Source organism: Schistocerca gregaria, chromosome 3 (assembly GCF_023897955.1).
Source record: "Schistocerca gregaria isolate iqSchGreg1 chromosome 3, iqSchGreg1.2, whole genome shotgun sequence".
NCBI lineage: Eukaryota > Metazoa > Arthropoda > Insecta > Orthoptera > Acrididae > Schistocerca > Schistocerca gregaria.
In genome coordinates this window covers 266261172-266287305 of record NC_064922.1, presented here as the reverse complement: position 1 = coordinate 266287305, position 26134 = coordinate 266261172, and the positions used below count along the sequence as shown (strand labels likewise).

The window sequence follows — 26134 nt, the reverse complement described above, 5'->3', positions numbered from 1 at the left end:
GATCAATGGCGCATGGACTCGCTGACCAACACTCCCAATCTCATGAAGAAGTCACAAATTGGATCAATTCGTGGATCACTTCAAAAGATGAACAATTTTTTTGATGAGGATTTCGTACACTGCCCGAGAGGTGGGAGAAAGTAGTGGCCATCGATGGAAAATACTTTGAATGATACATGTGTAACCAATTTGTTTCGTTAAAGCCTCAAATGTTGGGGAAAAAACGGCGGAAACAAAGTTGTACACCTTGTATCTACACGTCCTGTAACTGTAAAAAAGCAGCGAACATGTAGTAAAAACAATATCGTTAGTTGTAGTCATAGGATTACATTCATCCGTTACTGTGAGCCAACAAAACTATGCGACCATGTAGCGTCAAACTTCACCGTGAGCGAGCGGGGTCGTAAACCATAATCTCGCAAGCTGAAGGTATTGTTGTTGTTGTTGTGGTCTTCAGTCCTGAGACTGGTTTGATGCAGCTCTCCATGCTACTCTGTCCTGTGCAAGCTTCTTCATCTCCCAGTACCTACTCCAACCTACGTCCTTCCGAATCTGCTTAGTGTATTCATCTCTTGGTCTCCCTCTACGATTTTTACCCTCCACGCTGCCCTCCAATGCTAAATTTGTGATCCCTTGATGCCTCAAAACATGTCCTACCAACTGGTCCCTTCTTTTTGTCAAGTTGTGTCACAAACTCCTTTTCTCCCCAATTCTATTCAATACCTCCTCATTAGTTATGTGATCTACCCATCTAATCTTCAGCATTCTTCTGTAGCACCACATTTTAAAAGCTTCTATTCTCTTCTTGTCCAAACTATTTATCATCCATGTTTCACTTCCATACTGACGGTATACATACATAAAAAAAGACGAATTGCCGGTTGCATTAGTAAAAACCCCGTTAGAATCCTATTATTTGCAATTTTTACAGCAGCTATTAGAGTGAGAATAGTATGTGCAACAGTTACAATATTGTATAAGACAGTTATCTTTACAAAATTCCCACAAATTGATGAAAACAGGTAAACTGCCAAAAGCACAGCTACCCTGGCACGACACCTCAAAACTAACATCATAGTCTTGATGGACATAATACGAATTCATGTAATTGTATGATTATAGTTGATGATGATAGTTTGTATTGCATATTCAATGCTTTATTACGGTTTTGACGATCTCGAGATGGTTATATAAAGCATCTACAGCTAGATCATTACTCTGCAATTCACAATTAAGTGTCCAGCAGAGGGTTCATCGAACCACCTTCAAGTTATTTCTCTACCACTGTACTCTCTAATTTTATTAAGATGATCATTTCTCCAAATGCAGTTATCGTTCATTAATTATGTAAGAAAAAATCCAGGCATAGGCATTGAAAAAAGTCTAAATTTAACAAAAAATGTTTCATAAATATTTTGATGAACTTGAAACTTCTGGAAATATTTTTCGCTCAACGCTTATGGCTAAGGGGGTTTGTAACCCCCTTAGTTCACAAAAATCCACCATTGCCAGCGGTTTGAGACAGCGCAAGAGTATTGAGGGAGATTTCGCAGTAGGTGCCGCCACTCACTTGGACCGCGGCGCTTCCTGAACTGCAGAGGAAGAGAGCGGCGACCGACTCCCCGACAGCCGGAGAATCCCTTAAGCTCTCGGCTGCAATCACTGTCACCTCGGAACGTCGCTGGGCTCGTTACACAGCCTGTCGCGTGGAACGGTTCCGCGTGATTTCGCAACCGCTCCCACGAGCCCTCGATTCAGCAGGATGCAAAGACAAACTAACAGCGCCGTCGTAAGATATCGAGGGAAAAGTTTGCAAACCATGAGAAATTGTTACAGTAAATGCAAATGAAGTAATACGAAAATCATATTAACAATTTATCAACTATCCAGATTAAGTTCACTAGGTAATTGAGGATGAGAGCACATACGGACCTCCAATAAACTGTTAACATAATTTCAAACCTCTTCGAAACATTTTCTTTCGCTGATTCGCCCCCCCCCCCCCCTCACCCTTCCCGCCACAAAACGTAATGAAGAGAAAAAAGTTCATTGCTTATTATATTTACGCTTTTCATGAATTAGAACGTCACCATCAGGCATGAAGTTTTAATTTATTATCTCTTTGCTTTAATTCTATTTGCACAAATTTTGCTGACAGTATCCCTACATAGTACGGAGAATACCTACAAACCAAATTATTCTGATACACTTACGTCGGTGATATGACGTAATAAAAATGGTGATATGGCCACTGATGAGGCACAAAAAATAGCCAATTAGCTATGACTGAAATTGTTTATCAAAGATCAATAACACATCCACTCTGACGAGGGTTGAACCAAAACGTAAAATAAGTCATTTTTGAAATAGAACAATACTTCTGGCAGCTGAAGGGCTGTTAGATTGTCACTAAGTCTAAGTTCATTAAACATACACTCTGTAAAATTCCCAAAGCAGGCTCAGAGTAAATTAAAAACTGGATGAAATTTTAAGTTCCGTAGGGAAAAAACTGTGTAACAATAAGTCCGGCGTGTAGCCATTTAAATTTTAAACAGGAATAAATTTGCAAGTCCACAAGTCTGCCACTTTGACAGAATCCCAATCTCTGTAGGATGGAGGCCGAAGGCACTCTAAATCAACAGTTGCTGTTTCCCAGGTTCACGAAGTCAGACGTGAATGGCAGAAACCTCACTGAGACAGTTATTCAGTGAAAATCCATGACTGAAGAAATCCTTACAGAATGGGTGCTTGGCTCACGAAAGCTCACCCCAGGTGAACCCGTGGTCTCGCTTGAGGACTGCCCTAAAGAGCATGCTAGGATAAGGCCAGGCCTACTTTCGATCATGTGTCATCCAGAAGAAAATACGCCTGTGAAGCACATGGCTTCTAGAAGGCCTTCTGTCACCTCCTAGTGTATGATTCGAGAATGGCTGCCTTTATTCTACGAAATTGTCCCCTGTGTGTTAGGCATCTTCGAAGTATTTATCTGATTTTGGTTATTGACACCACAGGCGTGTACCCTCAGTGCAGCATACCGCAACCCAAGGCCCCCGCCCCAAACAGAGGGGAAGTGATGGTCATGTTCATCTGGACGTCTCTGGAGTCGGTAGGTTCTATGGTGGTGGTCACGGCGTTTGGGGGATGATGCACAAATCCACTTGTGTCGGTCCTGATATGGTGTGTGGAGCTGTTGAGATCCCCTCAAGTGAGCTGGCTGCTGGCAGTGTTTGAGATGACATGTCAGTTGACTGGATGGAGATGGCACATGACTCCATCTCTGTAAAAAAAAGGAAGTGGCAACTCTCAGTGTTAGGAGAACGACCACAGTGAGATCCTAATTGGCTAACATATTTGTAACACAGTTTGCTGTAATGAAGAATCACCCTAGCCGAGAAGCCAATGTTGTCATTCCTTAGTAAAAACGAGGGACCACACTGGACATTTAAGGGAAAAGCAGTGGTGACTATGCCGTCAACTAGAGGGGTGTGAACTGCTGGATGAAGAATAAAAATATTCGTTTTGTAAAGAAAAACCACAAACAAAGTTTGGACTGACAAGATCAGCCATGAAGGTGCTCTGCAGGAGATGAGCCATCCTGTAGGGTTGATCAGTAGGATTCCAGAAGAAGAGTGAGAGCTCCATTCAGAAGATGGTGACAGCAAAGTTTATACGTAATACGTGGGCATTAAATGTACAGGCGAAAGGTTGCACTAGTCTATATTAGGCTGGTTGGAAAGGTGTTAACTAAAATGATGCAATTATTGTCACAGAAAGTGGGTAACTTCGCAGACCAAACTGAGGACTATTTTATGTAACAATAGTGTTAGACAGTCGTCAGTGGGAAAAAATGTGAGATAGAGTTAGAATAATTTGACTAGTTGATGTGCAAACATGTGTGAAACATATGGCAGCTCACTACCTGTGTCTATTGCAATGAGACCTCAGTGGTCTAACAAAAGTCCTGTGAAATCCAATTGGAGGATTTGTTGATGAGTCTGCCTAAGGGAAGAAACTGCATGGAGAAATGGCCTGCTTGCTCTGGCAGGTGGTACATAAGGAAATCATTTGAGTAATAGCAGTGTACTTGTCACTGCTGTAGACACAGTGGTGGGCCAGTCGTTTAGTGGGCACCACACTCCAGTGCCCAATGTGGGGAAGCGACAAAATGGGCTGTGGAGAAATTCAGGGATGCCCACCAATATGCTGCTGTTTTCTTCTAGTTCAATGTTGAGAGCTCGTTCTGATGGTGGAAGTTGACCTTCAGCTCTGCCTGCTGGATATGTCTCTGGTCTGGAGACCAACTGTAGCATACCAGTTAGAGGATCTGTTGAAGATTGGGTCCTCTGTGGTTTAGCCTGCAATGAACTTTGCATCCTGTGGGATGTTGGCCATGGCTTCTTCCACAGCGATATCCAGGTCCTAACTCACTTTAGGTTCCTGATTGAACACTGTGTCCTGACCCAGATGTAAGCAGGACAGGAGATCAGCATATATTTGTTGTGTGGTAGAGCGATACTACTAGCATAATTATTACTCGACAGGAACTATAAACATCACTGAAGGCAGCAGCAGTTTTGGCAGGACTGTTGGTTACAGTTTTGAAAAGAGGAAGCAAACGTTTATGGTCGGTAATAAGGTGAAATGCCTATAACACACATAATCATGGAATTTTTCAAGGCAATAAATCATGGCTAACGCTTCTTTTTGGATACAATTTTTATGAGCATCGGTGAGGAGTTTGGACATAGATGCGACTGAGCTTTCCACCCCATCAATCATGTGGGACGGGGTTGCCTCAAGCATGTTGTCTGACGCACCTGTTGCCAGGCCTGAGGCTGTGAGGCTTTGGGGATGGAGAATTACCTGTCTTAAGTCACTAAAATTTTGTCACATGCCATATGCAAAGTCAGTCGACGTTTTTCTGCAGTAGGGGGTGTAGTTGTTTGATAATGATAGCCGCATGGGGAATAGACTTTGGGTAGCAATTCGATTCTCCCAGCACTGCTTCCAGCTGACTAGTACTGGTAGGAGCCGGACGATTTTGTTCTGCCTGATGTACTGAGAAAAGAGGAAGATGTCAGAAAATGTGTCCAAGACGTTTAACTTGCCAAACAAAGAAACAACACTTTTCCTTTTTTTCATTTTAGGCTGGTCTGTTGGAGAACTGTTTAGAGCATCCAAACCGTTACATGTCCTGGGCATATTTGCTGCGACGAGAATGTCGGCTAAGTAACTGACAGTCCCTGGTACATCACGAGTGATATGCCCTAGATTTAGTTGAAATATCTCTGGCTATTCCAAAGGAAAGTCGGCTGCATTGGAACAGCCGTAAGGGAGTGTAGATGACTACGATGCATTGGGAGTTCGAGTCTCGGTCGGGCACACAGTTTTAATCTGCCAGGAAGTTTCATATCAGCGCACACTCCGCTGCAGAGTGAAAATCTCATTCTGGAAACTTGAGATGTTGTGAAAATAAAAAGGTGAATTTTGAATTAAATTCTTTGAGGTACTGGTTTATACCCAGAGCATTGAACCGAGACGTGGATTCGTAATCAAAGTGCATTAAAAAGTTCCATGCATAAAAGAATGACAGCTCAGAGGACACCCACTACCAAAATCCTGGCCATGAAGTTGTTTAACCGATACGCACTTGGGCCATGAATTATCCATTAATTTTTGTAAGGTCATTGCTATAACTTTGCATTTAGGCATCGAAGGGTTGGAGGGAGAGAGACCCGACACGATAACATGATTCCCGATCAGTAATTGTCATGGCAGACCTCGTATCTATCTACAAGGTGATGGTACGTTATTAATTTTGAAAGTTAATGAGAGACTGACTGATACAGCGACTTCGCCAATGCTGCCAGCTAATTAAAAGATTCTAACTACTGAAGGCACAAAGGCACAAACTATTGATAGGAATAGTTAGCAAATGAAAGATTTTGATAGAGAACAAAGAATGTATTTACTGTAATAGCAATTTCCTTTTTCTGTCGGAGACACGTCCAGATAATCCGCTCAAAACTCTGGCATCTCTATCCCCACATCCGACACTGCTGGCGGCTCACCTCCAACTGCATAAAGCTATGCGCTGTTCACATCCAACTGCCCAACACAACACACGCGAATATTCCAACAATGAGTCCAACCAGCCTAAACAGCCTCATTAGACAGAATTTCTAGTTGGTGTGATGAATTGCAGCTTGCTGAAAATGCAGAACGTATTAGTTAACGCTGATGAGTAGGTGCTCCAATGTTGGAATACAGCATTGGCAGTGCGTTGCTTGTCATAGTCAATTCGATTAAATATTCGGACATAACTATGTAAAGTGATTTGACACGGAACGAGTTCTTAAGGGCTACAGTAGGAAGCCCAATGGTCGAAGTTAGATTTATTGGGAGAATTTTAGAGAAGTGTGTTTCATGTGCAAAGGAGACTGCACGTAGGACTCTGGTGCGTCCCACTGTTGAGCACTGTTCGAGCGTTGGGCACCTGTACAAGTCTAGTGAGCCGCTAGATTTTTTGCCGATTGGTTCGAACAATGCGCTTCGGGAATTCATATGGAAATTGCTGCAGGGAAGACTACGTTCTTTTCAACGACCACTATTGACACAATTTAGAACCAGCATATGAAGTTGGCTGCAGAACGACAGTGCTGTCACCAACGTACATTCCGCGGAAGGACCACGAAGATATGCTAAGAAATATTCGGGCCTATTGGGAGGCATACAAACAGTCTTTTCTTCCATGCTTTGTTTGCGAATGGAGAGTGATAGGCAATGACCAACGGTGGTAGAAGGTACCCACCGTCATGTGACATCGGATGGTTTGTGCAGTGTGTAAGTAGGTGTAGACGTAGAAATATAATTGTAAAAAATAGCGCAGCGTCGTATGTGCTGCTTCGGGACACTTTGTCTGCCAAGTTAACAAGCAACTCCAATAGACTGTTGAAGTCCCAGCCCACAGGCAACGCGCCTTTGAAATCGTCACACACACATTCCAGAATAATGACAACAATAACAGGTTATTCCTGTGGGCAACTCTGGCTGTCGCCGCTACGAGAAGCATCGCCTGATTCGCCTAGTGTTAGATCCCGCATCACCACCAGGTGGCGCACCGTACCCGGCACTAGTTGCATCCGCTGTACCACGTGGGCCGTACCATATCCATCCTCCCGAGCAGTATTTACGCATCAGTACTGCCTCAGAAAGCTCAGTTCCAGCCATCGTATCAACCAAGACATCCAACCATCGCAGCCACAATGAGCCGCTAACCATCGGCTATGAGCGTCGTCCTCTCAGACACTGACCTCAGTGCTTTCTAACCTTCAAGACTTAGAATATGCCGGTATTTATTGACTTAAGTGATTGTAACTAATGACAGCACCACGAAAGAATTATCCGAATTGAATTATCCGAATGGTGCCGAACACAATCACTTCTGAGTGTAATACACACCCTAAGACAAAAATACGACCCATCACGGAGGAATTACACACTCCAACGTTGGAACAACTTTTCTGCGGAAAATAACTTACTTTTATGTTTTTTATGGTGGGAAAACCAAAATGTTACTTAAAAAACTGTACCACCCACCATTTCTTCACATTTTACAGTTAAACTTATGAAATTAAGCTATTTTTTAAAGAATTTAATTAGAAGGTGTAATGAATGTAGACGTTGGTAGCACTGCTAAAAAATTATATTTCTGTGTTAACAGCCAGTGTTTTGTTTACTGTCAACCTAACCTCAATTTCCCGTTTCTAGTACATGTGGTCAGTACAATGTTTAATCGTGGTTGTAAAAACTCTGCTGACAGTTTTTGTTACATTTTTGGTGAATCTGTAATTAAAAAACACCAAAGAAACATTGCAGACTTTGTGAAAAAGGTTTATACATCATACTTTGGATCTAAATTTGGTGATCAAGATAAATCTTGGGCGCTGCATAAGGTATGTTATGTGTGTGTTGAAGATCTGAGAAAATGGCCCAAAAAGGAGAAAAAGGCGTTTAGACTTGCTGTTCCTATGATATGGAGGGAGCCAAGAAATCATTCCCATATTGCTACTTTTGCAGTGTTGATATTACTGGTCATAATTCGAAAAACAAGAAGGTAATAAGCGTTGCTCGAGCTACATTTGTAGATTGAGACGACCGAAAAGAAAACTGAGGATTCCTTTTCCTGAATGCTGATAACCAGTCTGGACCAGCAGTTCGGTTATGTACACAAGACGATATATATCGTTACCAGTTCGTGAGTTAAATTACCGATATCCTTAGGACAATGTCCGTAAAACACTATTGACAACTTAACCACAACTTCAGCTATTATTTTTTCTTCATCATTAGAGCACACACATTTGACACTTCTGCACCCGGCGAGAGGGATCGGTGTGCTGCCATCACTCACACGCTTCAGTTTTTTTTTTTTGACGTATTTATGAAATGTCACATGACACCCAATTTCTTTTATGCTAGTCTAACGTTTACGTCAGAGTTTGCAACATCATCTGCTGAAATTTGATACAGAGAGGTAGCAGTTACTCCTCTTGGAGTCGTCCTAACTCGTGTTCCTGTCACAATTTCCTGTAGTGAAATTATCAAGTAATTGACGGATTAGTTGAATATGACACTCCCACTCCTAACAGTATTATACATAATTTACTGATCGCTAGTAAGATAAAACTGAGAATGTGAGTCTAATGCTATTTTCTCAGTAACGATGACAAGAGTAACAGTGTTACTTTCGTCCCCAGCAGCAAGGTTTTTCTCCGATCAGCTTTTTCTGTTTAATTCGTAATTTTGCACCATCTATACAAGTAATAAAACTATTGACAACAGTGGTGAAAAACAGTTTTACTCACACATTGTTAAATAATGATAGTAGGCTTACGTTTACAGCATACTATTACCCTTATCCCAAAACTGAATGAATTGATAAACCTAATTCGAGGCACAAAAAAGGCTTTTTACTGTATGGAAATCAACTTTTCCTCTCCAATACCCGTACCGGTCAGCGACCGGTAGGCCGTGGAAACCTTCAAGGACATACATTGAATCATGTTATTTTATGCGAACATCGTAGTGGAGGTAATTGTTACTTTTTCTCTCTGCTACTTCTGTGCCCGCTCTCCTCTACATTTAAATGTAACCCATTTTTCTACTTTTATTCACACAGGATATCTGTCATGTGAAATCCGATGAGTTATTTTTTGGAAACACCATGCACTATAGTCTCGTTTGAAGAAGCGAAGTTGACACTGACAGCTCTGCAATTGAAATAGTTGTGCTACGGGACTTCCTTGCACTTAATATGGGTGGAAACAGAATCATGATATCTTAAGCGGTTCCGGAAATATCTGACATAAAACTTTACTTGAAAATTCAATTTATTCTCCACATTGCCTCAGTACACTGTCTTAAATATTGAGTTTTCGTTACTTACTTGTCACACATGTGACTAGCTGGACCATCGGTTACCAGCGAGTCTATGAAATTAAATGGACATGGGTTTGACCCCCTGTCAGTCGCAGGAACTGGGCCTGGCACATATCACTTCTTTCACGTCTATCATTGTTCCTCCATATGAAAAATCTGAGTTGTAACGTGCTTCAGAGTCGACGTTGAACCTTTGGAACATTTGCAGCTACCTTCTATAGAGTCGTGCTTAGTGAAGCATAGTGCTCTCCAAATCAAACTTCGGGTTTATGACAGCCTTATCTACGAGGGGCGTTCAGTTGATGTTGTTGTTGTTATTGTTGTTGTTGTTGTCTTCAGTCCTGAGACTGGTTTGATGCAGCTCTCCATGCTACTCTATCCTGTGCAAGCTTCTTCATCTCCCAGAACCTACTGCAACCTACATCCTTCTGAATCTGATTAGTGTAGTCATCTCTTGGTCTCCCTCTACGATTTCTACCCTTCACGCTGCCCTCCAATGCTAAATTTGTGATCCCTTGATGCCTCAGAACATGTCCTACCAGCCGATCCCTTCTTCTGATCAAGTTGTGCCATAAGCTCCTCTTCTCCCCAATTCTATTCAATACCTCCTCATTAGTTATGTGATCTACCCATCTAATCTTCAGCAGTCTTCTGTAGCACCACATTTTGAAAGATTCTATTCTCTTCTTGTCTAAACTATTTATCGTCCACGTTTCACTTCCATACGTGGCTACACCCCATACAAATACTTTCAAAAACGACTTCCTGACAATTAAATAAATACACGATGTTAACAAATTTCTTTTCTTCAGGAACGCTCCTTGCCATTGCCAGTCTACATTTTATATCCTCTCTACTTCTACCATCATCAGTTATTTTGTTCCCCAAATAGCAAAACTCATTTACTACTTAAGCGTCTCTTATTCTAATCTAATGCCGCAACATCACCCGATTTAATTTGACTACATTCCATTATCTTCGTTTGGTTTTGTTGATGTTCATCTTATATCCTCCTTTCAAGACACAGTCCATTCCGTTCAGCTGCTCTTCCAGGTCCTTTGATAATTTTGGTGGGGCACTCAAAGGCGTGGTTATCAGCGTCTGTAAAAATTCCCAATTTTTTCCCTGTCCATTCTCGCCATTTTCCCGAATGATGATGAAATGTGATGAGGACAACACAAACCATAGTTCATAGGAGGACAAAATCGCCAACCCGGTCGCAAATCGAACCCGGAACTACGTGATCCACAGGTACCAACGCTAACCACTAGATCACGGCCTGCGGGCGACAGAAAAAATATGCTGCATTGCTTATTGGACACACTTGTTTCTGTAACGCTGCATAGTTAACAGTTATTTTATGTGGAGCACATTGCAGTGTGTGAGAAGCGTGGTGATGTGTTGTTGCAGCGTGCAACCGGACTTTCTACGGCGAGCTGGGCCACACGTACGAGCTGGACGTCCACCGGCCCCGGGAGGAGCGACTGCCTTTCCTCTGCCACCTCACCTTCACAGCCAACGGCCACAGTCACGGAGACCTCGTGCAGGTGAGTACAGAACATTCTCTCTCAACTAATATGATATGAAGCACTCCACACAATGTCTCTCGAAGATTTTACCTTGTTTTCGCACCTCCAAAGTGGGGAGGTAACAACGAATAGTTAATTGAGTATCGTGTACCACATCCTCCTCCCCCCCTCCCCCCCACCCAAGGTGTAGGCTGATTCATATTTGTATGACCCAAATCGAATTACATGAAAATGTTTTTATTGTTAATTCATCCTTCTAGACCCATATGACCTGGGGAAGGGCTGTCAGCGGCACAAGAACCCGATTTTCAGCCAAAGAACAAGTAACATACATAAAGACGAAATTCACGATAAATTCAAAGGAGAGATGTACAGGGTGACTGAGGAGATGCCCCTACCGCTGTCGCTTTATGCAACCCGCAGTGTTACGGCTGGTCTACAAAAACCAAGCGAGAGTTTTCATATTCTCTTGTTTCTACGCGCAAGCTTTTAGTCTATATAAAAAATGAGTTGGACTATTTTCAAATTTGTACTGGCATCCGTTGTCGCTGGATGCCAGAGTTTTCAAGCTATTCCAGAAAAACGTTCAAAAGTCACCTTTAAAGACGCCTTGACCTCACACTCATCCCTCACCAGTTAGATTTCGAGAGTTTTGTTCGTGACACACCCTCCTACCGCTGTACAAAAATTTCCGTTTACACGAACAATTCCCGATATTTTAATGAAATGAAACACCCGCAGTCGTCCTTTTGATGTTATTTATTATTTAGCATCCAGTTTTCGTGATTCAGTACACCATCCTTGTGGCTTAACATCGAAAGGACGGCTACCGGTCGTTCATTCTCTTACATGAGTGAACAGCCGAAGCCCCACAAACCCTTAATCAAAAGAATGGACATATAAAAATTCCCAATATTGGACCGTTTTTGACCTCCGTACTAATATAAACCTGACCACGAGGGTAAAGAACGAAAAACGGCTTTTGTAAACGATACGCTAAAACTAATTATGTTAACAATTCGATACAAACTCAACAGTTACAAGCACAGTACTTCCGTAGTCAAAAGGCCTGACGAATACAACGATGTTATTGTTTATTTTACGCTGTTAAAAAATTCTGGAAACTGTTTCGTAAAATTTACAGAAACGCCACTTTTACAACTTTTAAGTGCTCGACTGAGCCGGTGGTGTAATAAGGTCAGTCGGTGAAGACAAAAACTGGTGAAATGTGGGAAATAATTCATGCAGTCGTAAATATTTATACAGTGGCAGGGGGATGTCCATGAACTACTTAGTAGAAATGCTGACCAGTGGGGGCTGAGGGTGGGAGTGGGGGTACGTTCGAAAGTCACTATCGTACGTTTTTCTAGAGTAACTAGAAAACTATGGTCTCTAACGAAAACGTATCCATGTACGAATTTTAAACTTCAAAAAATTAATTTGCTGCAAATAGACTCTTTTCCTTTTTTGTGTAGGACTAATAGTTTGCGCGTAGCGAACGACAGACTATGAAAATGTTGAAAGTGGTTTTTAGAGTCTAGCTATAACGTTGTGGGGTATACAAAACGGAGCGGGGGGGGGGCTGAATCACCCTGTGCACAAGCAAGTATAAGAGCTGCAAAGACGAATTTGTGAGGTTTCATATAAGGGAAATTTCTCTCCATTGTTAATTAAAACGGGAATACATAAACGTAAAACGGAAACAAATTGAATACGTTTAAAACACGACGTAAAACACCGATATTAAAAATGAAGGTCTGCACTGACACTAAACTTTGATGGAACTGCCCTGGGAAATATGGTTTGTCGTTTTTGGGGGAAAATTTAAGGGTGCAGGACTGATAGGTAATATCAATGGAGGAGTAGATGCTGGGGACATAGGAAAGGGGTAGTCAGGGCGTCGGTAAGGACACAATATGATGGGGAGAAAGGGGTATTAAAAGATAGGGTGACAAAGAAGAAAGAGATAGGGAAAGATGGAGAGGAGAAGGGAAAGGGAGCCCTGAAGAAACGGAAAAAGTAAGATCGATTTATTATTGGTTGAATGGATAATTGATGGGATTGGTTTAATTGTCTGTGAGAGGCATAAAGTTGAAATCTCAGTGCGAGAGAATGTATGATGTGCATGTAAGGTCAGTAGAACGTATGGCAGAGATGGGCTAGTGTACAAAGATTGGCAGTTATAGGGAAACAATACGATTATTGGAATCGCTTTTGCTGGTGGTGTAGGTTGTTTGAAGGTATTTAGTGTGAGAGAGGAGGGGGGTGAGATACAAATTTGATGAGATGGTAAAGGAACTGTGTGGGGGAAAGGTTAAGGGATGTGGAAAGCAACGCATCTAATTTTATACACGAGAATGGCTTAATAAGCGTAACAAAAGTAGAAACGTATGTGTAAATACTAGTCATAAAGTAATGCCTCGTATTTCACTGAGGTGGTCATGCAATAATCAAATTAGTAGCACTACCACGAACATCGTACTGCAGCCCACTAGAGCCCACAGCATCTTACATCAATGGATGGCAGCACTGCATAAGTTTACAAAATGGCCTACTTGGATGTATATGTAAAACACCCTTCTGTAATTGAATTTCCTGCTGCAGGAAGTGAAACATCCAGTCGCATTCATGAAAAGCTGAAGAATCATATTGCGGTGGATGCCAACGCAGTTTGACGTTGCCATAAAGACAATGAAGAGCAACAAAAGTTGGGCCTATGCGATACGAAGTGAAACATCCCCTTTGAAAAATTATACGCGACTGTGCTTAAACTGACACACAATATCTTTAGCGCAACGCAATCTGACTTCCAAAAATCTCTACGAAAGAATGGCCCTGACTAGCATTAACCTATACGTTTCACAAATCACTTACCTCACAAAAATCTTCATTACTCAAGCTACTGCAATACAGCGAGCGCCACTACTGCCAGCTCACTAGTCATAATATATATAGCAGTTCATGACACCAATTCTTACAAATTTCAAAACTCCGCCATCTCTCTCCCCACGTCCACCGGCTCACCTCCAACTGCGCAACGCTACGCGCTGTTAGCATCCAGCTGCCGCTGCTCAACACTACAATGGCAGACAACAATGCAAACTAAACACAGACTGCGCACGGCACAGCCAGTGATTTTTATACAGAGCGCTACGTGGCGGCGGCGTTACCAATAAAAAAACCTAAACAGCTTACTTACATAGCCCCCATGCTCCCCACAAAAAAATTTACAAATTGTTTTGGGCAGTGGCCAGTACAGATTTGAAAAATTTTTTCATAATTACAATGACAAAGAAATGAAATGCACACACTTATCGATACAATGTTGGTCAAAAGCTAAAATTTTCTCACAGTCCATGAAGACAGTCATGATCATTCATCAAAGTAAAATTGCAGTGTTTTCTCAAAGTCTGAGTAGTAAAAGAAAATGCACACGGAAGTAGTGGATTTCCATGCAGTCTTGAAGAAGTGGTGTTGTCCTTCCAACGGAAAGACAGTGCTGACTCTTGACATGCAGACAGGTAACGGGCCACAACAGAGTCAGTCGACGTTGAAGATTATCGGTAGGTAGGTCATCACAGAGCAGACCCACTGTAGTCCTTGTAGAAATAATGGTATTGGTGGGTCATCAAAGGTGCAGACCCACTGTAGTCCTTGTAGAGATGGCCAGCAGCCATCTGTTGCAACTGTGCAGGTGCACAATCACCATTGAATTGCAGAGAATACAGCAAGTCCATAAACCACCACTTGTCCACTCACAAAAATTGTTTTTGAAATGTCCTTAGAACCAGCAATGCTGTTATACAGTCCCTTACTTAATTATTAACACACGAGCAAACACTATCAGTCCCTACTTCTCCCATATTGTCCATATACTATGACCAACAGAAATGCGTGCAGTGAAATGTAATTTACAAGTTACTTAATTTGATGAACTGGTGTCAATTACAATTTTATAACATAAGAATACAATAACAAAGGTACAAAATATATCATTAAAGAACATAATAGTACAGATAACATTTGCAGTAATACAGGCTTTACAAAAGAATCGAAACAACAAATACATCAGTGTTACAAAAATTATGACATAAGTACATACATAAAAGATCATAATAACTCTTGAAACATCAACTTCACACATGAGCATTAAAACAAAACACAATAAATAATGTCTGAACATATTTACAAAGAAAATAACATATTATTTGAAAAATTCTACAACATAAATCTTATTAGCTAAACACATAAAGACAGGAAAAAGACAAATACACAAGGGTACATAAACACATAGAGGGATAATACGAAAGGAAAGGACAGGGTTTGTTTTACTGCTGTATTTTGCATAGAGATCTCCCTTAGTTCATCATTATTCCCAAAAAGTCCTATCTAAACCTGCTTTCTGTATTCTGTTCACATCCTCTTTCAAAAATAGTTTTTCTCCACTGTACACTACTTTTTTGGCCAAACCATTTCCTTATAGCTTCTCAATGCTTTTCTTCCAATTCATCATAGTTAGTTTCTTATATAGTCTACCCTCTCTTAAGCTAACTTAAATCTACTGAGCTCAGATAATAAACTAAGGGACGAGGCAATGCAGCAGCACAAAACAATTAACACAAACAGCAATGATAAAAAAATGGAAATTGGCAAAAAAAAGCAGCAACATTACAACTAATATAAGGCAATGCGCAGCAAACAAGAAAAATAAATCAGTAATAAAATTGGCTTAACCTAGTAATACAAAGTGACATTCAGTAGCACTATGAATGGCAAACAGCCGCAGCAAATGCTATAACTTATACCTAAACATGACAAAGCTCAAGCAGAAAAAATGTTACACTAAAGACAACAATGCAGATAAGGACAATGTCTATTCACATCTTAATGTCTATGCAATTAAAGTGGTGCACCACAAAAATTTATTGTAAAAATATATTACCATGTACTTGAAAAGACAATTCTGTATGCAATTTCTGTGAAGGGAAATGTCTTTTTGTGCTACTTCGTTTTTTTTTAAGTACATCATAAAGTAATTATTTACTGGATCTGTAGGCATAAAATATTTATATTAGTACATCCATAAAATTTATTTTAACCAATGCTTCAGTGCAGTTAGAAACTAGATATTAAACAAAATGAGTAAATAAATGCATAAAGCAAGCCACATGGCATTTCTCTCGACTAGCAGGACAATAGCCATGAAATGTTTCTCGTCGTTTCATTAGGCATTTTACTAAATATCATAAATTAATAGCTCCACAGTGTAATCATATGTTTTCAAGTTTGGGCGTGTAGTATTTACGATGCTTTCTACAAAGGAATGTCAATAGCGAGGATAATGGCTTCCCTTTTTTTTTCTTTTTTTTACCTGTGCCTCTGAAAGGCACATACTAATGGCTTGTTTCCTGGTGGCTGTCGCCCAGCTGGGCTCCGACGACGCATTACGTCCAGGTGGTCACTTAACTTTCTTACCGAAATATTTACGACACCAGTTTCCGCTACAGTGGCAGTCTCATATAAAAAATTTCACAGCTCAAGCATTTGCGTTACAAATATGTAGAAACAAAATCCTGTAAATATAACAGTGTCCAAAAATTTTTGCCGGCCTTGTGATACATTCACGCGTATACACACATTTCATAACTCTTAAAGTACGATTCTTGGTTTCCAACATCCTTTTTCACAAACCAGAGTCCCTAACCACTACTCATTATTCCTTACCTTATTACACATATGTATATTCGTCGACACTTCAATATGCCATCATAACAGATACGTAGCATAACCAAATAACTCATATAGCATCAGCTTAAGCATACTTCAGCAGCATAATTCACATCGTCGTCGTAATAATAACATCATAACACCACAGTCAAATTCTCAAAATCTCCGTAGCTTCCTCCAATAATTTCAAAACCTAAAAAAATTCTCTGCTCATGTCAAAAGTGTCATCTGCCTCAAACGTACTTTAAAAATCGTGATCCCATACCAAATATGTCATTCAAAGCTCTCATAGTATCACAATGTTTCCAGAAAAATATGAACAGTTCACAAAGTACAGACAAAATACAATTTCATAAGTGTGAAGTTATCCACCTGCGTAATTGCTTAAACATGTGTCACTGACGTAGTAAAAAGATGTTTGTTTCTCTGTAAAATAATCAGATAGCTGTGTAATTCTGTGTTAGAGAAATATGGTACCGATGTGTAAAGTTGTATAAACAAATACCATATTAGCTAGGGCTCCTTGCGCTTGCCAAACACATGGTACACAAAGTAAGCGTGTACCCCACTGAGGAATAATGTAATTATACCCTCAGGTGTTACCGATTACAGCAATGGAATGAAATGTATCACAAAAAACTTTCTTTTTAATTCAACATTATTGATAAATAAATGGTTTAAGTACCAAATTAATCACTCAAATGCGTGCCCTGTAGTGCTAAATGTGCGTTTTGCTGTAAGATAATTCTGTGGAACTGTCGTAGTTATTGTCCTCTGTAAGCAAAGTTCTGCTGAAGTCAATGTACTTACCTCATCATAAACCCAGGTGAAATGCTTTCCGTATAGATATCGTAGTTATTACGTACCTTACCATGATCAAGAAAGTACAATAATGTAACGTATTGTTGTGCTACGATAAAGCCTGTCTCATTGTAGCTATACCACAAACGTTACTACTAAAACATGTTTTACTTTCCAGAATAATACAGAAAAACTGTGCAGATATAAAACAGATACACCGCAAAAGCAACAATGTAATTCGTGTCACATATTAGTAGCGTCGTGATATAATCGTGTAGCTATTATAGAAACCAAATGCTAAATCAACTTTAATCTCACCGAATGAACTTCAAATAAACAATGTGTTTTCAAGTAAACCAAAATGTTGCATTAAAATCTCATTAGCAGTACTGGTAAATGTTCTAAGTATGTAAGCCTTATAGTCGTTATGTAATCGTGCAACTAACATGCAAGAATGTACACACACAATAACACTGTGACGTCTGTTCACTATAACAATGTATTGTAATTTCTGTTTAAAAATGTTCCCTAGGCTCTAGACTGGACAGTTTACTTCAAAACATTGTTGCATGTTAACAGTTTCTCAGTGTGACAAAGCGTACTAGAAATGTGAAGTGAAATGTTTTATGGAAAAGACAAAGTTAAAAAGCTGATTATATTTCAATAAACGGTTTTACATGTGAAATGCGGTGTAAACCTTTACTCTTCCTAGTACGCAGACTGTCAACTGAAAAGCAATTATCATGTGATTACGTCGGTAAGGAACACTGGAATTTTGCTCAAGGTTAGCTTATGTTATTTTTCTCTGAGCCAGCCGGCGCACGCGGCTGCCTGCGGTGCGAGTCTCAGTTACCTCTTTGTTGGCGCGCGTCGTTATTGGGATTAGGACACCTAACTTCTACAAATTCACCTTGCCGAGAGGGCCCTGCTCTATTTGAATCCCGCCAGTTCTGATGCAATTCAGGTCTGTCGTTACGATCATATCGTCTGTCGTCATGTCGGTAACTTCTGTAATTAATTTCTTGTCGGTCACGTGGTGGAGAATTTCTCCCTGAATCGTAACTGCGCTCTGGGCCGTTGCGTCTGAAGTTATTCCGTCTCCCGTGATGATAATAGTTCTGGTTGCCATATTGTCTGTTTCTATGATTGTCTGTGTAATAGTCACTACCGCGGAGAGGTGACCTTTCCTTGTAATTATTACTACTCTGCCAACGGTTGTCATACGGGTGGTGTCTGTTTTGGTCACGATTTGTATTGTGAGAATAGCCTTGTCGTGTCCAGTTATTATTTCTTTCATCGCGGAATTGCGACGGATGTGACCTGTAATTGTTGTGTTCCTGTTTTCGCGTTCCGCGATTGTCAGTGTCAATTTCTAATTCTTGTAAGAGTCCCTGAAAAGCTTCAATGTAGTCTTTGCAACGTCCTGCCAAAATAATATCTCGTAAATGTTCAGGCAATTTGATTAAGCAAATGCGGATGAGTTCTGACGGGCTGTATGGGTTTGACACGTACTGATTCTTGTGCAACATGTCTTCAAAATATTTCACAAGACTGGAAAATTCAGATTGTTCGAAATGTTTCATCATGATGATGCCATGTTTTACTCGGTCTTGTGTGGCTTGGGACCAATTTGCTCAGAGGAAGGCATGGTAAAATTCTCCTTCACTGTGGCAATCGTGAATGACCGATCGCATTCTTACAGCTGGTTCATTCTCTAAGTAGCCACACATAAATTCTAATCTGTGCTCTAGTGACCAGTTGGGAGGAAAACAATGAGAGAATTGATGGAGCCACGCTTGTGGATGAATGTCGTTGCCAGAATTCTTAAATGTTTCGAATTTACGTGTAGTAATGAACAGCTTATAGTCAAAATCATCGTCTCGGCGGGTAGCATATCGGTCATTGTTACGTCGTGTCGGCGGTTCCATCTCAGAATTCAGTGTACCTTGCCAATTTCTTTCATAATTTCCGAAGTGCCCTGTGTTATTATTTTGTGGCTGTTCCGTATTTCTATGTCCCTCTTCCCGTATTGGAGCGCGAGTGTCCTCTGAAATACGTAATTGTTGTATTACCTGTGTCAGCTGATCTTGTACTTCCCGGATTTCTCTTTGGTGTTGCGTACTAATTTGATTCAGACTTTGTTTGAATTTCCTAATTTGTTCGCACTCTTCTGTGTCATTAAAGACTACCGGTTTTGTGCCATTCAAATTATCATCTACCTTCGTAGATAAATTAGTGAACTGATCCGAAAGTTCGGCTACTTTCTCCGATAGTGAACACATTTCCTCAGTGTGTTTTTGTGAACCAAGTTTCAGAGTGTCTATTTGTGTTGAAATCGAATTTACTGTGTCCTTTAAGTTTTTCTGAGTTCTTGCAAGTTGCGTAACCGAATCGGTGGATGCAACTGAGTCCATTTTAGCTTGCAAGGTGTCGTGATTTTCACGAACAACAGTTTGCAATTCTTTTATAGCTGCTTCGTGATTCTGTAATGAGTTTTCATGCCGTAAAAAAATAGGTTGAAAATGCTCACATTACGTCATTACAGATTTTTTGACATTTAGATTCAATGTTATGTAACTCAGTAGTTAAATCTTCACGTGTTTGTTCAAGTGTGGGGTCTAACTTCCGAAGATTATGTTCCATTGTGTCCAACTGTTGCTGTGTTTGTCTCTGATTTTGTTCCATTGTGTCTAACTTTTGAAGATTATGTTCCATTATGTCAAACTGTTGCTGTGTTTGTCTCTGATTTTGTTCCATTGTGTCTAAATTTTGAAGATTATGTTCCATTGTGTCCAACTGTTGCTGTGTTTGTCTCTGATTTTGTTCCATTGTGTCTAACTTTTGAAGATTTTGTCCCATTTGTTTCTGATTTTGTTCAAGCGTTGTGTCTAACTTTTGTAGCCTTTGTCCCATTTGTTGCATTAACTGTAATAACAGTGCACTGGTGTCTGAAACATGTTCCTCAGTGCTTTTCGGCAGTGCATTTGAATCGGCAATATTCGCATTTTGAAAACCAGAAAATGTGTCTTGATTTATTTGAGAAAACGGTGAGGACGCAAAACCTGAATCTACAGTATTTGCAAGATTGTGTCCTGTCATTTCGGAATCCTGAGCCGAGCTGTTGCCGACCGATCGATTGATAACGCTTCCTTGTTCACTAATTGTTTCACTGCCTACACCATTATTTGCAACCCGCTCCATTTCCCTACACACAATTACCAAATTACTACTTTGACCATTAGTTAATTCATTACATGGTGGCGCTAACACACTGCTTTCGTCTTCACTGTCATTTCTCAGTTTACTTTGGAGCCTAGTGTTACGTTTTTCACACGCCATTATTGTCACAATTTTTCACACGACAACACAGAAAAACACAATTTGAAGAACAAAAATAAGAGAACACATTAACATAGCACTGAAAATAATATCTACTTAATTGCAAGCGCAGCTGCGAAATACTTGGTGCAAATCTACATGCATGCCTCAACTGCTTTACTGTACAACAATGAAAGACTGCAACTACAAAGGAAATTCTCTCTATGATTACGCGCTAGCAATAAACAAAGGCTACACTAACTACACAAACTACAAGAAAAAAATCAGAAGATTCCAGTGAGGTATCCGTGGCTAAGGGTCGACATATGAAACGTCCCCTTAGAAAAATTATTACAAGACTGTGCTTAAACTGAAACACAATATTTTTTTTTAGCGCAACGCAATCTGACTTCCAAAAATCCCTACGAAAGAATGGCCCTGACTAGCATTAACCTATACGTTTCACATATCACTTACCTCACAAAAATCTTCGCTACTCAAGCTACTGCAATACAGCGAGCGCCACTACTGCCAGCTCACTAGTCATAATATATATAGCAGTTCATGACACCAATTCTTACAAATTTCAAAACTCCGCCATCTCTCTCCCCACGTCCACCACTGCTGGCGGCTCACCTCCAACTGCGCAACGCTACGCGCTGTTAGCGTCCAGCTGCCGCAGCTCAACAATACAATGGCAGACAACAATGCAAACTAATCACAGACTGCGCACGGCACAGCCAGTGATTTTTATACAGAGCGCTACGTGGCGGCGGCGTTACCAATAAAAAAACCTAAACAGCTTACTTACAGAAGCTACTGACCAGTTACTGCAGTTACTTCACACAACAGGCAGCATGTCGACCATATCATCTATCAGACTTCCATATGTTCAACTCACTTGAAGAACGTTTTAGAGCTACAATTAAAACAATCCTGATCATAACAGAACATTTATTAAAAATGCCATCCAGTCCCAGACTATATGCTCCAAAATGAAACTATTATATTGACTTAGTAAATCGAATAATAACAGTTAATGTAAGATACGTAAAATATGACCAAAATCAAAATACGTTATACCTATGATGGTAGCTGGAGGCGGTGAACGCGGTATGTATCATGTATACACGAACGTCATCTGTTGCTTAGGGTAGAGGGGCTGTGGGTTAAATACTGCATGTGCCAGACACCATTTATCACAGTACATCAGTAACAGCCAATCAGACATACACTATGTAAAACGTGTTATTACAAATAATGTACATATAAAACAACTGTTCGAAGATTAACAGAAAAAGTTACATGACATCACATGAATATCTGCTATCTAAAGCAGTATGTCAAATTACATGCACTGATTACCTTGGAAGAACAGAAGTTTATGCTCATTACAACAATAAATCTTTGTCCTTACTGAACTAGTGAATTATCTAGAAATATATTTTTTCTAACTCTTCGGTAACTTACTATGGAATACGTTTGCTCACTAACTTACTATAGAATGGTGTCATATGTCCAAACTTTGTATCTGTGAGTGTACTAATTTGTGCAAACTTAGCTTACCACTTAGCACGCAAATGGACAAAACATCTGAACTGTCTCCTCAAGTCCAAGGTGTCAAACAGACATTCTAAATAAATATGACCCTGGGCTTGTAAGGCACCTAATATGAGTTGCAGATCGTTACAAAAATCATTAGAAATGCTGCTGTCAAATACCTAGAATGCATGAACTGATAAAAGGCGAAAGTTTGGGGTTTATTCTATAAAGATAACGCAGCCATTCCGTTTTTTATTCTACATATAATTTATCAGCTCTTGCTTTGAGGGGTCAAGTGATAAACAGCAATCACGTTAAGTTTTGACACTCAGTAACAAAATATTTAATTCTTGGACATATTGAGATGATTTTATATATATATGTGTGTGTGCAGCATCTGCAACAGCGTTGTCTCCATGCTGGATCTGAAATGCTAATTCCCTGCTCTGGCCTTGACTGAATTCACTCAGTCGCAACTTTCCAGCATTCCGTAGAACAATAATCTTTCCCTAGTCGAAATAATGGCTATCACGTACTCGCTAAGGGTTGGTGCAACGTGCACCATTTCTTTGCCAATGAATCTTCCCACAGGAATAATTGACTACTGCTTTGCTATCTGTCGCCATGATACATGAAGCGTATCATCCTCACTTCGTAGAAAGCAAAGCTCTCAATGCCTTCACTTATTTCCACACACCTGTGCTGTCCATTGCAAGATGAGAGATAGAAATTTTAGGTCTCAAAATGCTTTTATATAATAGGGATCTCCTCACCATGTCACATCTGCGTCACCAAATATGGCTTCAGCCAATCACTGTCTCGCTAGAGGTGAATACATTTTTATTGTTCTTGCTGGGTCACAGCCTAGCCCCATTAATGACGTGCAGCCTCTTACTCTCAGTCCCAGCCTTATTTACTTTAAAAGTAATAATGTATTGTTCTGCCCTTATCCCTTCTGCACCGAAGCTCGCCGTTCTCTTGCTAAATGGATGTTTATGATATAATTAACCACCTGCTCAGTTCGTCTCCTAAATGTGTTTCACTTTAACTTGTTTGTTCAGGCCAGGCCAGTACATATTGGTACAGGTTGTTTTGTTCGTTTTCGGTACATGAGGTTAACTAATCTGCATTTGACTTTTGTTGATATACTTATTATTTTCTGAGGATCTCATACTGTATCGTTCTGTCATTATGGATCAAGCTCATGTAAGGTCCATAAAATCTGGATGCATTACAATGATTTTGCTCTCTTTTTTTAAATCTTAAAAATTAATATTTCTTACCCTATATTTCTAATTTTGATTATATTATATATTTATTCCGCTTCTCACTTCCTTTTCAAATATTTTATGCTATTGTAACTTCAGTTTCATTACTGATAATGGCACTAATCATGTTTTTAATATTTGGCCTGTTATTTTATATCTTGTGACATTTTGCTCTTACAGGTTTTGCGTTTCCTCTGTGTTTTTATGGCACTTTATCGATGGACATTACTAATTTTTGCTTAGTATAGTACTTTACACCTAATATTATGTACGCTTCTGCTCTGTTGTCATTGCAGTGGTGATCTCTATGTAATATGGTTCTTTATACTTACAACACTTATGTTCAGAAGAAACAGAACACCTTGCATGACCAGAGATAGGACGTTCATATTCACAGGATATTAACACTAGCATTTTCTGCAAAAAATGATTAGCGTTTCAGGCACCTTGGTTCAGCATGTGTCCCTAGCACGCACAGGGTCCGCCATTGGCCCTGATAACTTGTTGCACACATTATGGCACTGGCACATATAAGGCGCAAATGGCGTCCTGTGGTATAGCCATCCCTGCGGAATTCACCTGGTTCTGAAGTTAACCTGTGGTGGTTGGCGTTGTCACAGCACTACACCATTCTTTCCACATTACCCCACACATCTTCGATTGGCGGCATGTCTAGTGGTATGGCAGGCCAGGGCGAAAGTCTGACATCCTGTTACACCAAGAAGGCATGCGTTCGAGCAATAACATGTGGTTATGCACTCTCTTCCTGGAAAATGGCGTCTGGGGTTTGGGCAGAGAGGGTATGACTATGGGTCTCAGGATGTCATTCACATAGGTTACACAGCGCACAAACCGAGCGAGGTGGCGCAGTGGTTAGCACACTGGACTCGCATTCGGGAGGACGACGGTTCAATCCCGTCTCTGGCCATCCTGATATAGGTTTTCCGTGATTTCCCTAAATCGCTTCAGGCAAATGCCGGGATGGTTCCTTTGAAAGGGCACGGCCGATTTCCTTCCCCATCCTTCCCTCACCCGAGCTTGCGCTCCGTCTCTAATGACCTCGTTGTCGACGGGACTTTAAACACTAATCTCCTCCTCCTCCACAGCGCACAATGCTCTGGTCACGCATCAGTTTTGTTCTATGGTTGTACCTAATAGCATCCCACACTATAAGGCCTTGAGTTGGCGCTGTATGTCTCGTGTAAATGCAGTTACTGTGATGCCGCTCCCCCTGTCTGCAGCGAAATTTTAAAACAAACAGAATCTGGATTCGTCTGAAAACGCTATATGAAGCCATTCTTGTCCCCAATGAGGTCTTTCCATACACCATTGTCGTCTAGCATGTTTCTGCACAATCGTCAAAGGAAGGCGGAGAAGTGGACGACGAGCATGTAACCCAAGCCATAATAAACAGCGACGGACTGTCAGCCCTGATATTGTACGATGTGTTACACTGTTGCGCCAGACCCAAGGGGGACGCAGATATGTCCTGCAATGCCTTTCAGATGAGATATCAGTCTTCTTGGGGGTGGGGGTGGGGGGAGGGGGAAGGGGAGGGGGTCTGGGTGCTGCGACCTGTGGACATGATCTACTGAAAACTGGCAATTTATCTGTGAATGTGACATTCACTTTGCATGGAAATTAAAAAGGTAATAGGAGCCATCACTCTCTGATGGGCCCTCGTACAAGAGAAATCATTTCTAGTGGAGGCGTTAACGGATAAAAGTTCAGAGACTGAAGCGCAAGACATTGGCCATACGAATCGCGACAGGCACATTTCTCACGTGACATCCAGAAACCATGGATGTAGGTAGTCAGGCTTGTACAGTACTTCTTGACTTCTGAAAATCATTTGACTAAGTACCACACTTACACCTGGAAACGGAAGTACTGACAGGCGGAACGTGAAACGAAATTTATGACTGGATGTCAAAAACATGGCAAAAAATAAATTTATAAATAATGCTTAGTCATGCATAGGTAGGTGGATTTACGTCTACGTGATTTAAAATTATTTATAAATACTATGTTATAGTGTTTTATGTACGTTTTATGTAAATATCACTCTTAACAAAAGTTTGTGCTGGAAAATGGCCTTCGACTGACACCGGGCGCACAACAGAGTATTACGTGATCTCATTTCTACAATGAAAAGGAACGCCTCGGCTCTATCTTGCCTCCTGTTTATGAGTCTAGAGGACCCTGAAATCTCGCATTACTCGCGTCAGCAATGGTGTCTCTGAAGTGAAAGTCCATTCAGTTAAAGTAAACAATGTTTGTAGGTTTATACAGTAAGTAGCAAATGAATTACTCACAGAGAAATACAGTTTAGTACAGCTGGCAGATTTCTTCTTTCTAATGGATTTTTCCAAGTTGAAAGCCCAAGCACACCTCTTTCCCAATTCCTACAGAGACAAGATGTCACACCGACCATTTTAACATGCAGTGGAACCAAACCATCCGGGGAGGAGGTGCAAGAAAAATTATAGAACATTTAAAGAAGACCAT

General features: G+C 40.6%; 1 protein-coding gene across 1 annotated transcript in view; it reads left to right on the top strand.

The window, feature by feature from the left end:
* The window catches only part of LOC126355337 (uncharacterized), a 475493-nt gene that overhangs the window by 148752 nt on the left and 300607 nt on the right, over positions 1-26134 (top strand). Inside the window, exon 3 of the mRNA XM_050005632.1 lies at positions 10852-10988. Within this exon, the coding sequence (XP_049861589.1) occupies positions 10852-10988 (137 nt within the window). The remainder of the gene's footprint in view (positions 1-10851; positions 10989-26134) is intronic.